The sequence below is a fragment of the Staurois parvus genome, unplaced genomic scaffold (assembly GCF_062004578.1).
Source record: "Staurois parvus isolate SC_StPar_1 unplaced genomic scaffold, SC_StPar_1.0 ptg000671l, whole genome shotgun sequence".
Lineage (NCBI taxonomy): Eukaryota > Metazoa > Chordata > Amphibia > Anura > Ranidae > Staurois > Staurois parvus.
Genome location: NW_028318467.1, coordinates 4,473,699 through 4,488,050, shown reverse-complemented (window position 1 = coordinate 4,488,050; position 14,352 = coordinate 4,473,699). Strand labels below are relative to the sequence as shown.

At 41.9% G+C, this 14,352-nt stretch overlaps 1 protein-coding gene across 1 annotated transcript in view; it reads left to right on the top strand.

Moving 5' to 3' along the window:
- ROBO3 (roundabout guidance receptor 3) overlaps positions 1-14,352 on the top strand; it is a 207,191-nt gene that overhangs the window by 183,243 nt on the left and 9,596 nt on the right. Inside the window, exons 15-25 of the mRNA XM_089652131.1 lie at positions 657-781; positions 1,665-1,836; positions 2,313-2,501; positions 2,591-2,614; positions 5,504-5,546; positions 7,252-7,400; positions 9,085-9,360; positions 9,699-9,837; positions 10,141-10,365; positions 10,956-11,131; positions 12,267-12,371. Of these exons, the coding sequence (XP_089508257.1) occupies positions 657-781; positions 1,665-1,836; positions 2,313-2,501; positions 2,591-2,614; positions 5,504-5,546; positions 7,252-7,400; positions 9,085-9,360; positions 9,699-9,837; positions 10,141-10,365; positions 10,956-11,131; positions 12,267-12,371 (1,623 nt within the window). The remainder of the gene's footprint in view (positions 1-656; positions 782-1,664; positions 1,837-2,312; positions 2,502-2,590; positions 2,615-5,503; positions 5,547-7,251; positions 7,401-9,084; positions 9,361-9,698; positions 9,838-10,140; positions 10,366-10,955; positions 11,132-12,266; positions 12,372-14,352) is intronic.

Genomic DNA, 14,352 nt, shown 5'->3' with positions numbered 1-14,352 from the left:
TCAGTTCCGGCTGCAATATGATGCTGGGGGATCATTTGTAGCAAATAATATGGAGAAGAGTACAAACACAAGATATGAGGGTAAATGTGGCTTAGTTTGTTAGGCTTCACTTGCAAACAACAAAAAATGTTATTGAGGAAAAAGTTTGTTGAAATATTTAAACTGGAGGGGCAGGTAAGAAGACATAGGGACTGTAAACTATCATATTAATGTTTACATTATTAAAATGTTTCACGTTTTTCTGTTCTCAAAATATCAGGCATTCAAGGGAATGTTTAGTGGATGATAAATTCAAAGAACTGATACTGAACACCAATTATTTCATGGCACCAAGAAAAAAAAAAAAAAAGCCTTTTTGATCAATGCATGTTGTTGCTTCATCTATATCAAAGGTCTTCAAACTATGGCCCTCCAGCTGTTGAAGAACTACAAGTCCCATCATGCCTCTACCTCTAGGAGTCTTGCCTGTGGCTGTCAGAATTTTGCAAAGCCTCATGGGACTTGCAGTTCCTCAACACCTGGAGGTCCATAGTTTGGAGACCCCTGATCTATATGCTTGATTCCGTGCCAGTCCCTATTTGGGACCTTTTACAAAAGAATGAAATTGTTCCAAGTTTAATTGCAAAATTTCTGAAACAATTGTGTTCTTTTTACAGTTCCCAGTGCACCTCCACAGTCTGTCGCTGTGGTGACTGTCGGTACCAGCAACAGCACCAACATCAGTATCACATGGGAACCACCTTCTGTGGAGCATCAGAATGGAATCATTCAGGATTACCGGGTGAGATTTCATTTTAATGTTCATGGGATTCTCTAACTTTGAAACAGATAACACAGACAATCTGAGACTATTGTGCACTTTTAACCTTTTGTTAATAATTTGGGGTAGGACCTTTCCTGTTTCGGCATGACTGTGCCCGTGTTCAAAACCAACTGCATATATATTCAAGGTTTGACAAGTCTGATGTGGAGTTCCTCCATGCCAAACTGTTCAAACCATGTCTTGCTGGAACAGAAAAGGATCTTCCCCAAACAGTTACCACAAAGTTGGAAGCTCACAATTGTCTAAAATGTATTTGTATGCTGTAGCATGAAGAGCACCCTTCTTCACTGGAAACAGCTGAGCTCCATCATTTTGTGTTGAGGAACACTGAGTGGCTTGCACAGAGCTTTGGCCTCAGCTCTATTTGAGAATGAATTGGAAGCCAATCATGAACCAGATGTTCTCATCCAGCCAGTACCTGACCTCATAAATGCCCTTTTGACAGAAAGCCCTCCCAGAGGTATAGGGACTTTTATACCCACAAAGAGAGAAGGCAAACTCCATATTAAATGTCCATGGTTTTTTTTATTGGGATGGCCAACAAGATCATATAGGCGTGATGGTCAGGTGTCCACAAGCATTTGGCCATATAGTGCACTTTATATGCATAACAGATTGTTGGGCCTTTGGAAGAACTGGAGTTGAACATTTTGTTGCTTGTAGAAACTGCATGACAGCTGCTACTTTAACGACCGAGTTAAAAAAAAAAAAAATGAAAGTCAAAGAGTAACCAATTGGCTGTTTTCTATGTGACGTTTCTTTTTTTAATGAAATATGGCCTCCCTGTGAAGAACAATTGTAATGTTGACAATTTTAGGGTATTGTTTTTTATCTTCCCCAGATCTGGGTTTTAGGAAATGAATCCCGGTACCACATAAACAGGACAGTGGATGGAACCATACACACTGCTGTCATCCGAGGACTCGTTCCAGGAATTTTGTACCGCGTTGAAGTGGCTGCAGCAACCAGTGCTGGTTTTGGAGTTAAAAGCCAGCCAATCACTATTCAGATCAGTGAGTGTGACTTTAGACAGAGCTGCATGGTCAAGATTTGAATAAAGCTTGGTATTTTGAAAAGAACTTCACCGAACATGGAAATGTTTGTTCAAGGTGGGATAGTTTTATTTGCCCCAGTGGTTTCACCTGGTGATTCTCTATTCTCCTTTAAGCTGATATTATCCATTTCATGTTCGATTTACTGTTAAAATTCCAGTGGCAGAATAAGTTACCAAGCAATTTGAAGGTAGCGGTTACCGTAAAACAAGTGTATCTCCACGTTGGGATTACCAACAACTACAGTACTGAGCTGTGCTCATAAACCTCCCCAAACTCCAACTCAAAGAGGAATTTGTATTCTAGGGTGAAATTATCTATTTAGAAAAGATGGTCTATTACCTGCATGCTCACAGTTTAGTATCCTACTTGGAATGCAACTCCAAGCCCCTTACGTGATTGTTTATCTTCCTCACCGTTATTTCTCTTCTCCACAGAACCATCTTCAGATCATATACCCATAAACAGCGGCGAAAGCCTCAGTCTATCAGAGCAGATCACCGATGTGGTGAAACAGCCGGCCTTCATCGCGGGTATTGGGGGAGCATGCTGGGTAATCCTGATGTGCTTCAGTGTTTGGATATACTGCCGCAGGAAGAAGAGGAAGGAGCTCAGCCATTACACGGGTAAGTGACACTCCAATATGTCCAGCTGCCAGGCCAGTGACTAGTTTTGGACTGATGGTCCTAATGTGTGTTTCTCTTTGTGTCCACAGCCTCCTTTGCCTACACCCCTGCAGGTAATTGTCCACTTATTCATACATTTTGTTGTATGCTTACTTTGCATGATACACGTCACATATTAAGGTATATGTAAACCTCTTAAAAATGAACTCCTCTTATTTGTTTGCTTTTGGTCTGTTGAATATACCATTGAAATACATTTTTCATATTTGTTCAGTAAGTGCAAAAAAAATACCTGTTTATTTTGCCAGAACTTTAGTGTTCAGGATACATAGAAGGTGCAGGGTCTCCATTTTGGAAAGCCAATATGATGAAATACTGTTTTATTAGTTAAAGGATCAGTTCACCTTTTTGCAGGTTAAAAAAAATGTGCATTTATAATTTTTGTCTGCAGGAGCCTGAAAAGCATTGCACCAGTGATCAATAGATCGCTGATGCCATGAAGGTCTCCTGCAGACCTGTCAGTATATCTGCCTACCGTACAGGATGTATGAGCAAGCAGATATTCTGACAGGAAGATTCAATGAATTACCACAGTGCTCCACAGTGGAATCACCACAATGGCACACTAGTGAGCCCAGAAAAAGTTAATTAACTAAATAACTGGTAACAAAAAAAGTTGATGCATTTCAGGGATTTGTACACTGTGGGGTTGATTTACTAAAACTGGAGAGTGCAAAATCTGGTGCAACTGTGCATAGAAACCAATTGGCTTCCAATTATTTTTTTTTTTTGGTCAAAGCTTAAATTGCTAGATCCAGGACCCTGCATTCACTATATATCCGGTCTCCCACAGTACATAGAACTGCAATTATTTTAGTAAATATAAACTGCTAAATACCTTTTCTCATTAACCGTATATAGCAGTTTTGTGACTTCTGTCAGTGTCTGGCCGAGCACTAGCTAAAGCTTGTAGGAGGAGTTTTCACTCTGCTCTGACTGTCCTATGAAGCTGTATAACCCCTAACCCTCTGTCTGGGTAATGCTGATTGGTCCTGTGCTGATCACATGCACTCTCGCAAAGAAAAGAGAAAAAAAACCTCTAGAAATACACACTAAACTGAGCATGTGCAGAGTGCCTTCTAGAACTCCGTACTATCAACAGACTGGGGACAGTAGAAGGAGGAGAGGATCAGAGAAGATAGAATCAAACAGCCTTTTTTTTGACAGTGTGGAGGATTAACCCCGTAGGTTCCACAGTGAATAGAACAAGCATGCTTTACTGCATATATAGACTGATTTTTACTCCTGTGGGTTTAGTAACACTTTATTAGAACAAGCTGAAGTTAGAAGCGGATTGGCTGTCATGCAGAGTTGCACCAGATTTTGCATTCTCCAATTTTAGTAAATCAACCCCTAAGCCATCATCAGGACTTGCACTATATTGCCAAAAGTATTGGGACGCCTGCCTTTACACGCACATGAACTTTAATGGCGTCTTAGTCCGTAGGGTTCAATATTGAGTTGGCCCGTTCTTTGCAGTTATGACAGTTTCAATTCTTCTGGGAAGGCCGTCCACAAGGTTTAGGAGGGTGTCTATGGGAAGGTTGGACCATTCTTCCAGAAGCGCATTTGTGAGGTCAGGCACTGATGTCGGGGGAGGAGGTCTGGCTCGCAATCTCCGCTCTAATTCATCCCAAAGGTGTTCTATGGGGTTGAGGTCAGGACTCTGTGCAGGCCAATCAAGTTCCTCCACCCCAAACTTGCTCATCTATGTCTTTATGGACCTTGCTTTGTGCACTGGTGTGCAGTCATGTTGGAACAGGAAGGGGCCATCCCCAAACTGTTCCCACAAAGTTGGGAGCATGAAATTGTCCAAAATGTCTTGGTATGCTGACACCTTAAGAGTTCCCTTCACTGGGGCTGAGCCCAACCCCTGAAAAACAACCCCACACCATAATCCCCCCTCCATCAAACTTTACACTTGGCACAATGCAGTCAGGCAAGTATTGTTCTCCTGGCAACCGGCAAACACAGACACGTCCATCAGATTGCCAGACAGAGAAGCGTGATTGGTCACTCCAGAGAACATGTCTCCATTGTTCTAGAGTTCAGTGGCAGCATGCTTTACACCACTGCATCCGACGCTTTGCATTGCACTTGGTGATGTAAGGCTTGGATGCAGCTGCTCGGACATGGAAACCCATTCCATAAAACTCTCTATGCACTATTGTGCTAATCTGAAGGCCATATGAAGTTTGGAGGTCTTTAGCTATTGACTCTGCAGACAGTTGGTGTACTGACCCCGCTCTGTCATTTTACGTGACAGTGGAATATTTAGTAGCCAGGAAATGTAACGGATGGACTTATTGCACAGGTGACAACCTATCACGGTCCCACGCTTGAATTCATTAAGCTCTTGAGAGTGACCCATTCTTTCACAAATGTTTGTAGAAGCAGTCTGCATGCCTAGGGGCTTTATTTTATACACCTGTGGCCATGGAGGTGATTGGAATACCTGAATACAATGATTTGGAGGGGGGCCAAATACTTCTGGCAATATGGTGTATGTACTATGTAACTTCATGCTTGACTGAACTTAATAGGATGTTGTTGATATTCATATATTTATATGTACAGAATCAAGTAATTTGCGTGGATTTAGGCTAATTATATTACACGATTCCTGATCGTGTGTGTGTGTATATATATATATATCTCAACAATATCCTATTGAATCCAGTCCATCTTGATGTTACACAGTACATCTCTGATGAAAAGGGAGCGCCAAAATCCCTGAAACCAGGGCTGAGCTGACACAATTTCAGTCCAGAAAAGGCACTGTGTTGTCATCCACAGGAAAGATTAGGATCTGGGGGCATTTCTGGCAGATCAACAGGTATTTCTCTGTACTTGCAGGGCCCTATGGGGAAATCTACATGTATTTAACAGATGTACTATTTTTTTTGCCCAAACACTTTAACATCTCACTATTGCTTTCACAGTATCCTTTCCCCACACTGAAGGCTCCAGTCACATCACAGCTAGGTAAGAGAATGTCACATGTGCAGCTCATCACACACCGGTAATGGGGTGTATCTGAATGGAGTTGGTTTGCATTATATCAAACTGCGCATTTTCCTTTGTGCAATCTACTGCTGTAACTGCTGATCATACACTTCAAACTTATAAAAGGGGAAATATGTCTACGCCTACCCTGCACTGCACATATGGTCATTCCAACACTCTCCTCCATGTGGGGGATGCCAGGGCAAATAATACGGAGGTGTATTATACAACCAATAACCACACACTGTGGGAGAATTTTATCAGTTCTGGTTCACTGCAAGGCCATGCTAAGCAGGAGCTGTGAGACCAAGTTATAATATTAAAGCAGCTTAATTTTTATATTCCCCCTTGGCTGGTCTAGGTTAGCGCTGCGACAGAATGAAACCTGACCCTGACCACTCTGTGAATAGGTTTGGAATCTACCTCATCTCCAGTGCTAATTCAGGTTGATATTTGTGCGAATTGGTCTATAGTTGGCTGGCCAGGTTTGTGGGTGCTGGGGGTCTCAAATGCACATATAAACTGTTGGTTAGACTTTCTGCACTACTGTCTGGGCAAGGAGCCCAGGATTTCAGGTGAAGTGGTCCCAAAAAAATATAAAAATGGACATTGATAACTGACAGGCAGCCTGATTTGCATCTAAATTGTTTGCTACTTTGCTTGGTAAATGTCCTTCACTAAGTACCAGGTAGCCCGGACCTCCAATCAGTAACAATTGGGGACATTTATTAAGCAAATTAGTGACAATTTTAGGCACAAATCAGGCTGACTGTTTGCAAAATTTAACACTGGTCATGAGACAAATTTTCACTCCAAACACCCAATTAATGCAGACCTTCATGTCAAAAAAGGTTCACTTTAAAAGCTACATGTAGGTAAAAAAGCTAAAGCCCAGCATCCGATGCTTCAGGGAGTCACTTTGATGTTACTGTGCCTTCCAGCCAAGCTAGGAGCTCAAAATCCAAAGTGAGTAGACTCTTGATGGACTGGAATGCTTTCTTGCAAGATTTCAATCTCGCAGCACTGCCAGGAGGCACATGACCCCACCCAAAAATCTGTGAATGAATAAACAACAAGATTTGTAGTTCTCAATGGAATACAGTTGCAGTCCATTGATATTTCCTTCAGCTTTCCAGTTGAAATCTCTTACCTCTGTACAGGCAACGAACTGGAGGAAGAATCATCAGGAGCCTGGCATTGCAACCACAATGGATGCAATGCTTTGTAGGCTTATTTTCAAAAAATAATAAATGTACATGTTTTTTCTTCAAAAACAGGCACATTTGTTTTTTTAAAGTTGGCCTTTAAAGCTATATATGTTGGAGATCAGGGGTCTGCTAAAATATTGGACCTTTTGATTAGCATGAAAGGTCCACTTTAGGAAGTGATCAGAGGCAGGTTTTATTTTGTTGCAGTGATAATTAGAGAAGCTTAGGAGGAATGTATGATTTAGTTGCAATATATAATAAATCTTTCTTATTGCTCCTGTTTAGTATTGCCTTGCTGTGGGGCAGGACTAATACATGTCCTCCAGTGAGTGTTCCCTTAGGGCACTCTAGTACAAGCCTTAGGAATGTGACCTTTTAGAGGTCAGGAAGTAGCCAAATATACATACAGCACAATGAGGTTGGGTCATGGTTGCTTGCAGTCATTATAATCCAAGTCTGTTTCTGTTTTCCTTCAGACCAGGCTTGTTGGCCACCAGTGCTTCCAATTATCCTTGGCTGGCAGATTCGTGGCCTGCCACCAACCTTCTGAGAAATGGCAAGCCAAAAGAGACAGCAGTCAGCTGCTGCCCAGGAGCCCACAATCCATCAGAGAGATACTACAACGGTAAGAGATTCCACATTTATTTTGGTGTGTGCCTGCTGATTGAAGGGGATCTAATGTATCACAATAAAATATCTCTATTTCTAAATATAGAACATTGCCTTCAAACAACTAGAAACAGATTTGTTTTAAATAGTAAAGGCAAACTGATCAAATTCCAAGTAGTTTATAGCAAACGGCCATTGTGCTGACCTGCTTGAGGTCACATCTGAGAACTAATGACCTATAACCATCTGTGATGAGCTGGGAGAAGGCCTTAGGCTCCCGAAAATGAGACTTCTCTCAAGACTGTTTATGGTGGGTTTTTGTATCATATTTTGCACCCTCAAGGAGCTTTACTGAGAGAAGCAGAACTACAGTGCAAAGTATTCTTTTAACCCCAAGCAGAAATATCTCAGATCTAGAGTAGAAAAAAAAAAGACATTTTTCCCACAAATGCCGAAAATGAAATCATCCTCAAATAATAGAAAAACTGCCACATTAAGGGTAGTAAACATGAAGAATGGTTTTGACCTGCACTGTCAAATGCCAGCCATTTTGTAAAATAAATAAAACTTTTTAGGAATATAGTGATTGAAGAAAGAAATCCATAAACTCACACATTGTTGGTTAATGGATGGTCAGATTACAAGAAAGTACTGAACAGCAGGACTGATCATTAGAGTGTTTTCTGAAATGCATGTATTAAAAAAAAAATAAGTAAAGCAAACTCTGTCTGTTGGTGCAGACCCTGAAAAACATAATAGGAGCATAAGTGATTGTCCAATTTGAGTACTTAGGGTGACCATTTCTTGTGTGAGGTTATGAAAAGAGACTACAAGAGTAGGAAACAAGGTTGCGGAAGCAGAAAGTGCATTCAGGATAAGGGAATGGGGAGGGGTAAAAGGTGGAATAGTACTCACAACGGCACCCTGAGTGCAAATATAGGTTGTGTACAGGGGTGGACTGACAACTCATGGGGCCCCCGGGCAATAGGGGATCATTGGGCCCGTGTCCATGCCCAAACTCAAAAAAGCCTATGAAAAAGGTACCAGGGGCATCTCATGGGGCCCCCTACTGACCCTGGGCCCTTGGCCAGTGCCCAAGTTTTCAAATGGTCAGTCCGCCCCTGGTTGTGTATCAATCATTCTTATTGGTTCCTCCATGGAAGTCAGTTCAGCAATCTACTCCATTGTTAGGACTGTAGTGGACTACAGAAAGAATCAAGAGTAGACCCTTCTTAGCTGCAGAGATGGGGCCCAAGGAGTACAGAGAGGAGGGACATTCCAGAGACACATGCATTTGCAGATACATTTTTAGGTCAAGTATTGAAAAAAGCACAAGGTTATGCAGTTTGGACCAGGAGCGGACTGACAACTCATGGGGCCCCCAGGCAATAGGGGATCATGGGGCTCCTGTGTCCTTGCCCAAACTAAAAAAAAAAGCCTATGAAAAAGGTGACCGGGGCATCTCATGGGGCCCCCTACTGACCCCGGGCAGTGCCAGAGTTTCCAAATGGTCAGTCCGCCCCTGGTTTGGACCCAGACTATATTGATAACCATTTGAGAAGTTTCATATGACACTTTACATATTCCTGTAAATTTTATATTCTCAGAATTGGGATAACAACATCAGATGAAGCAGCCAGAGCAGGGTGAATCTTACAGGGTTGGTACACTGCTATAACCTGAGTTTTTGGTTTCAACAGATGCCGGGATCTCCAACTACATTGCTCAGACAGAGAAATTTGGCACAGGAGTCTCGGACGGGCCCATCTACAGCACTATTGACCCCACCAGTGATGACCTGAGGACATTCAATGGAGCTTTCTCACAGCAGACCACACCCTATGCAACCACACCCGTTGTACCTTATGGTGGTCAGAACCTGCATTCACCTGAATCAGAGGACAATGCATGGAATGTCCAAGCTGGCACCTCTGGAATACTATATGCTCAGCCTGATCGTAGCAAGGCAGAAAATGGTACATATGTGTGTGTGTCTGTTAGAAGGTTACTAAAAGTATAAGTGTCATATATATACACACCATTGGTGCAGCCATATGGTGGATGGGGTTGGTGCTTTTGCTTGTCAGCTAAGACTGTATTAGGAAGCAAGCAAACATAGAAGGGAACAGACAGCAGTACAGAAGATTTCAGGAGAGGAGCGTTAAGAGAAGGAACCAAGTCCTCCACAGCAGAGTAATTCATGAGTAGAGCAGTATTAAAAGGAATCTTATGGTACTGCAATAACTTGGGAATTAAATAAAATATAAAGACATTCTTCATAAACTATAACAGATAATCCTATTTATTTTTCCAGCTTCAAAGGGCAATAAACAGAAGTCTGTGGGGAAACCAGTGAAAACACCATCTCTGAATTGGACAGAGATTCTGCCTCCTCCACCTCCTGCCAACGAGCTGAACCATTTCCAAGAGGAAGACTCAGACGTGGAAATGAAGTAAGTTCTTCTCTGGGCCTCATCTGTTCAGAACGCACTGAGCCAGGGAACTCCTGGCAGCCATCTTGTGTGTTTAGGATGGCTCTCACTCCGCAAGCTGTTGTTTGTAAATTGTGGATCTGAACTGGTTCATTTCCTTAATATACAACAACAAGATCCCTGCAGGTGCTCCCAACGAAGCCACAAATTTACATCCCATATAATCCTATTAGCAAAAGCCGTTTCGGTTAAGTGATTGTTCATTATGCTTTAGGAATTTGCATAAATCTCAGATTTTCCTGAAAGATATTTCTGTTGTTTTAGTTCGGAAACAGAAGAGTGGTGTCCTCCATTGCCAGAGAGGACTTATTTGATGGAGAATATTCCAGAAGATTGCCCTCCTCCCCCTCCTCGTGGTGAAGCCTCTTCTCCAGCTCAGTCCTACGGACAACAGTCCACGGCTACCCTCACTCCATCGCCACGAGATGAGATGTACGATTCAGAGGAAATTCCGCGACTCCAGCAGTTTGAACTTCCACCCCATCCCAGGTCAGAATCTCAACAATCCCAGCTGTTACCAAACCCACATCAGATCTCCGACATACCCAAATGCCACCCCATACCAGGTCAGAATCCCAGCACACTCAACTATTACCAAAATGCCACCCCATGCCAGGTCAGAATTACCAAAATGCCACCCTGTCCCAGGTTTGACTCCTAACATACCCAACTGTTAAATGTGAACTATTGTCCATTATTGGGGTTTTCTGATTTAGTGCATGTCTGGGGAAAATGGAAAAAAATATATTTAGTACATCTCTACAAAACATATTGTACACATTTCCCCATGTTATTCTCTTTGAACACATGGAAATGTTTTTTTAAGAGCTATTAGTGCAGCAGAGGCAGCATTGTCAGTTCTAACAGCTGAACACCTCCCCTTTCCTCATCTCCCTAACATAATGGAAAGGTCCTGTAGTACAGTAACTGTAATAGGAAGTTAGGCACTCACTGGATTTTTGACACATCAACAAGTATTTTTCTGTACTTTTAAAAAGAAAAACCATGGGGAAATATGCATGTATTACAAAGCTGTATTGTTTATACAAACTAAAGGTTTTTCTATGTTTAAACTGTAGGAGAATGCCTTCTGGATCGGTACCAATTCCAAGAGCCCCCAGCCCTCCCCTGACACAGTCCAATCCCGCTCTCCATACAGTGGCAGAGGGTGGAGAGACACCACGGCATGGACACAGGCGGAACCTCAGCCAAAATCCATCTGTAGGTGTAGAGAATATGGACCTGCCCAGCACAGGTGAGAATTGACTAGTACACAATCTGACCAAACATCAAAATGATCATCCCAAGTCCAATATATGTTCTATAACTCTGAATGTCACCAAATATTGAGAATTTTAACCATAATAAAATCTAAATTTATTTAAAAATTTGCAATCCCCATTCTTGCACCAGAATAAGTTTTAATGGAAAAGGTCTAAACAAGGCAGCCGAAAGAGCAAACACAGTGACCTTAACTCAGAAGTCTGTTTAATGGAAGATGAATTTTGATTGGGTGCTGTAGGTCACTTTGTTCTTTACCTTATTAAATAAATGGTGAGTTAAATTTAAACATTTTAGGATGTCAGGTTTTTCGATGGCAGGAAGGAATAATATGGGAATTTGGGAGAAATGCTTATATTTTTTTTTTTAAATGTCATGTCTCTCAATATTTAAATATCATCTGTCTCGTACCGTGTTTATGGAATGAAATATTGGCGTTTGTCTTTTAGTCTAGTCAGCAGAATTGGATGCAGCCAATTAGCCATGAACTTTCTCCAGCATTTGGCACTGCTAGCCAGCAAAGGGAACCTAATTAAAACCAGTTTCTAGCATGTTAGTAAAAACAAAGGGCTGTATAGTTTTGCCAAAATCATGCCTCAGAGTCCTCTCTGTACAGTGTGTTCTCTTTATGAGGTCTAAGGGCCCCTTGGCACGTATTGTGTTGCAGCACCAGTGCATATCCAAAACCACACAAGCCATTTTTTTCCAAACAGAATGTAGCACAGGGGTCTGGGTTCCGGTACACAAGGGCCATATGTTTTGTTTCATGTGAGGATGCACATTGGGGGCCCATTGGATATAAACAGGCACAGCCCCAAGATACATTTGCAACACAAGTCAATACCCCTGATGTCACACACAAAAGTGTAGATTTGAATGGGTCCTACAGCTGCTGCACTTGATTTCAAGTCCCTTATGGGTTGATTAACCCTTAAGCAGATTTGGAGTAAGCATTCTGTCTGTAATTTAAATGTTCTAAATTAGATTTGGATTTCTCATATATTGACAACAGTCCTAATGTATAGAGCATTAACTACCATTTCCACTGCAGCTTGAATTTAGCAGATTTCTCCTATAATCCTGATTATGTATTCATGGTCTGCTTACAGGAAAGCTGATCTCAGGAGACAATCTCAGCACTCCACCTGGACAGAAATCCAAAGCCAAGAAGAAGTCAAAATCTGGCCACTATCGAAGGGAGGCAAAGCAAGGAGGTTGGTTCTGAGGGCCTGTTACAGTTCAACTCTCAGGGGCTACTGAGGACCAGTTATATAGTCCATGTCTCAGGTGACATCTCGGAACAATTATCGAAAGGAATTGGTCAGGATGGAATTACTGCCCTAGAATGGTTCAAGCTTCAGGACCCCTATTGTACACCTACTGCTTTAGAAACTCCTTTGGTACAGACAGAGGGAAGTCTTGTATTGCTGTGTAAAGTTGCTCATACATATCAAAGACCACCAGCTAAGGAGGGTGGTTCTTAGCAAAGTCCAACAATTTAAGTGCTTAGATTGCAAGCTCCAAGGATCAGGCCCTCCTAACCCTCTTGTATTGAGCTGTATCATTGCTGTATTGTCTCCCTTTATATTGTAAAGCGCTGAGCAAACTGTTGGTGCTATTTAAATCCTGTATAATAAAAATAATAAACAGTTTTGAGATGCCACAAACATAGGTCAAAGAGTCCAAAGTGGTATTTTATTGGATATTTAGTAGAATAATAATACACGTTTAAGTCCCCCTTCATCCAGACTTGAATGTTATATCACCTTAAAAATCTCTGAACTCGACTGGATTAACAATAATAATTGCAATATCTTGCAATGTGGTAAGATGATAATCAGCAGAATCTCTTGCAGCATGGCACTTGTTATGATTCGTCGTCAGCAAGCAGATAAATTTCATTAACCAGGTACGAGCACCATTATAAATCAGGCAAATCAAATATTCCATTCTCATACAGAACTGTCAGACTCTTAACAGCCTCTCATCACCTCTGGGGGGGGGGGGAAGACATAATTACGACCTACTTGTAACTGTATCTGCTGTATCAGTTACATCTGACAGTAACTAGTGGCCGCGCACCTCTCAATGGATCGGATTTCCTAGAGTTATGGGAATTCAGGGAATTCAGAGGTAGATGAGTCAGAGAGAGGACAGGTGCTTTGTGTGACATATAGAGCTAAAGGGCAATTTTATAGAAAAAAAGTTTTCTACTTCTGGAAACCGGTTTATGTATGTCATGGACCAGCTGATAAGATAGAATGAGTTCAGAGACGGGCAAGAAAACCGGTGACAGGTCTGAGGGATAAAATATCATATGAGACTGCAAGAACATAATAATATGGACAGGTTTAAAGGAAAAGGGAAGACATGAGTGAAAATGTTCAAGCTGAATTCCAGCTATGGATTCTTTTGCATTGTTACATTGGTCCAGCCGGCATATGTTGGGACTGTGGAAACTGGTAATCACTGAAGTATACAGTGGGGCAAAAAAGTATTTAGTCAGCCACCAATTGTGCAAGTTCTCCCACTTAAAAAGATGAGAGAGGCCTGTAATTGGCATCATAGGTAGACCTCAACTATGAGAGACAAAATGAGAAAACAAATCTAGACAATCACATTGGCTGATTTGGAAAGAATTTATTTGCAAATTATGGTGGAAAATAAGTATTTGGTCAATATCAAAAGTTCATCTCAATACTTTGTTATATATCCTTTGTTGGCAATGACAGAGGTCAAACGTTTCCTGTAAGTCTTCACAAGGTTGGCACACACTGTCGCTGGTATGTTGGCCCATTCCTCCATGCAGATCTCCTCTAGAGCAGTGATGTTTTGGGGCTGTTGCTGGGCAACACTGACTTTCAACTCCCTCCAAAGGTTTTCTATGGGGTTGAGATCTGGAGACTTTCTAGGCCACTCCAGGACCTTGAAATGCTTCTTACGAAGCTACTCCTTCGTTGCCCGGGCGGTATCTTTGGGATCATTGTCATGTTGGAAGACCCAGCCACGTTTCATCTTCAATGCCCTTGCTGATGGAAGGAGGTTTGCACTCAAAATCTCGCAATTTTCATTCATTCTGTCCTCCCGCATGCTTCACAGTAGGTATGGTGTTCTTTGGATGCAACTCAGCATTCTCTCTCCTCCAAACACGACGAGTTGTGTTGATCATCCAAATGCTCTCTAGCAAACTTCAGA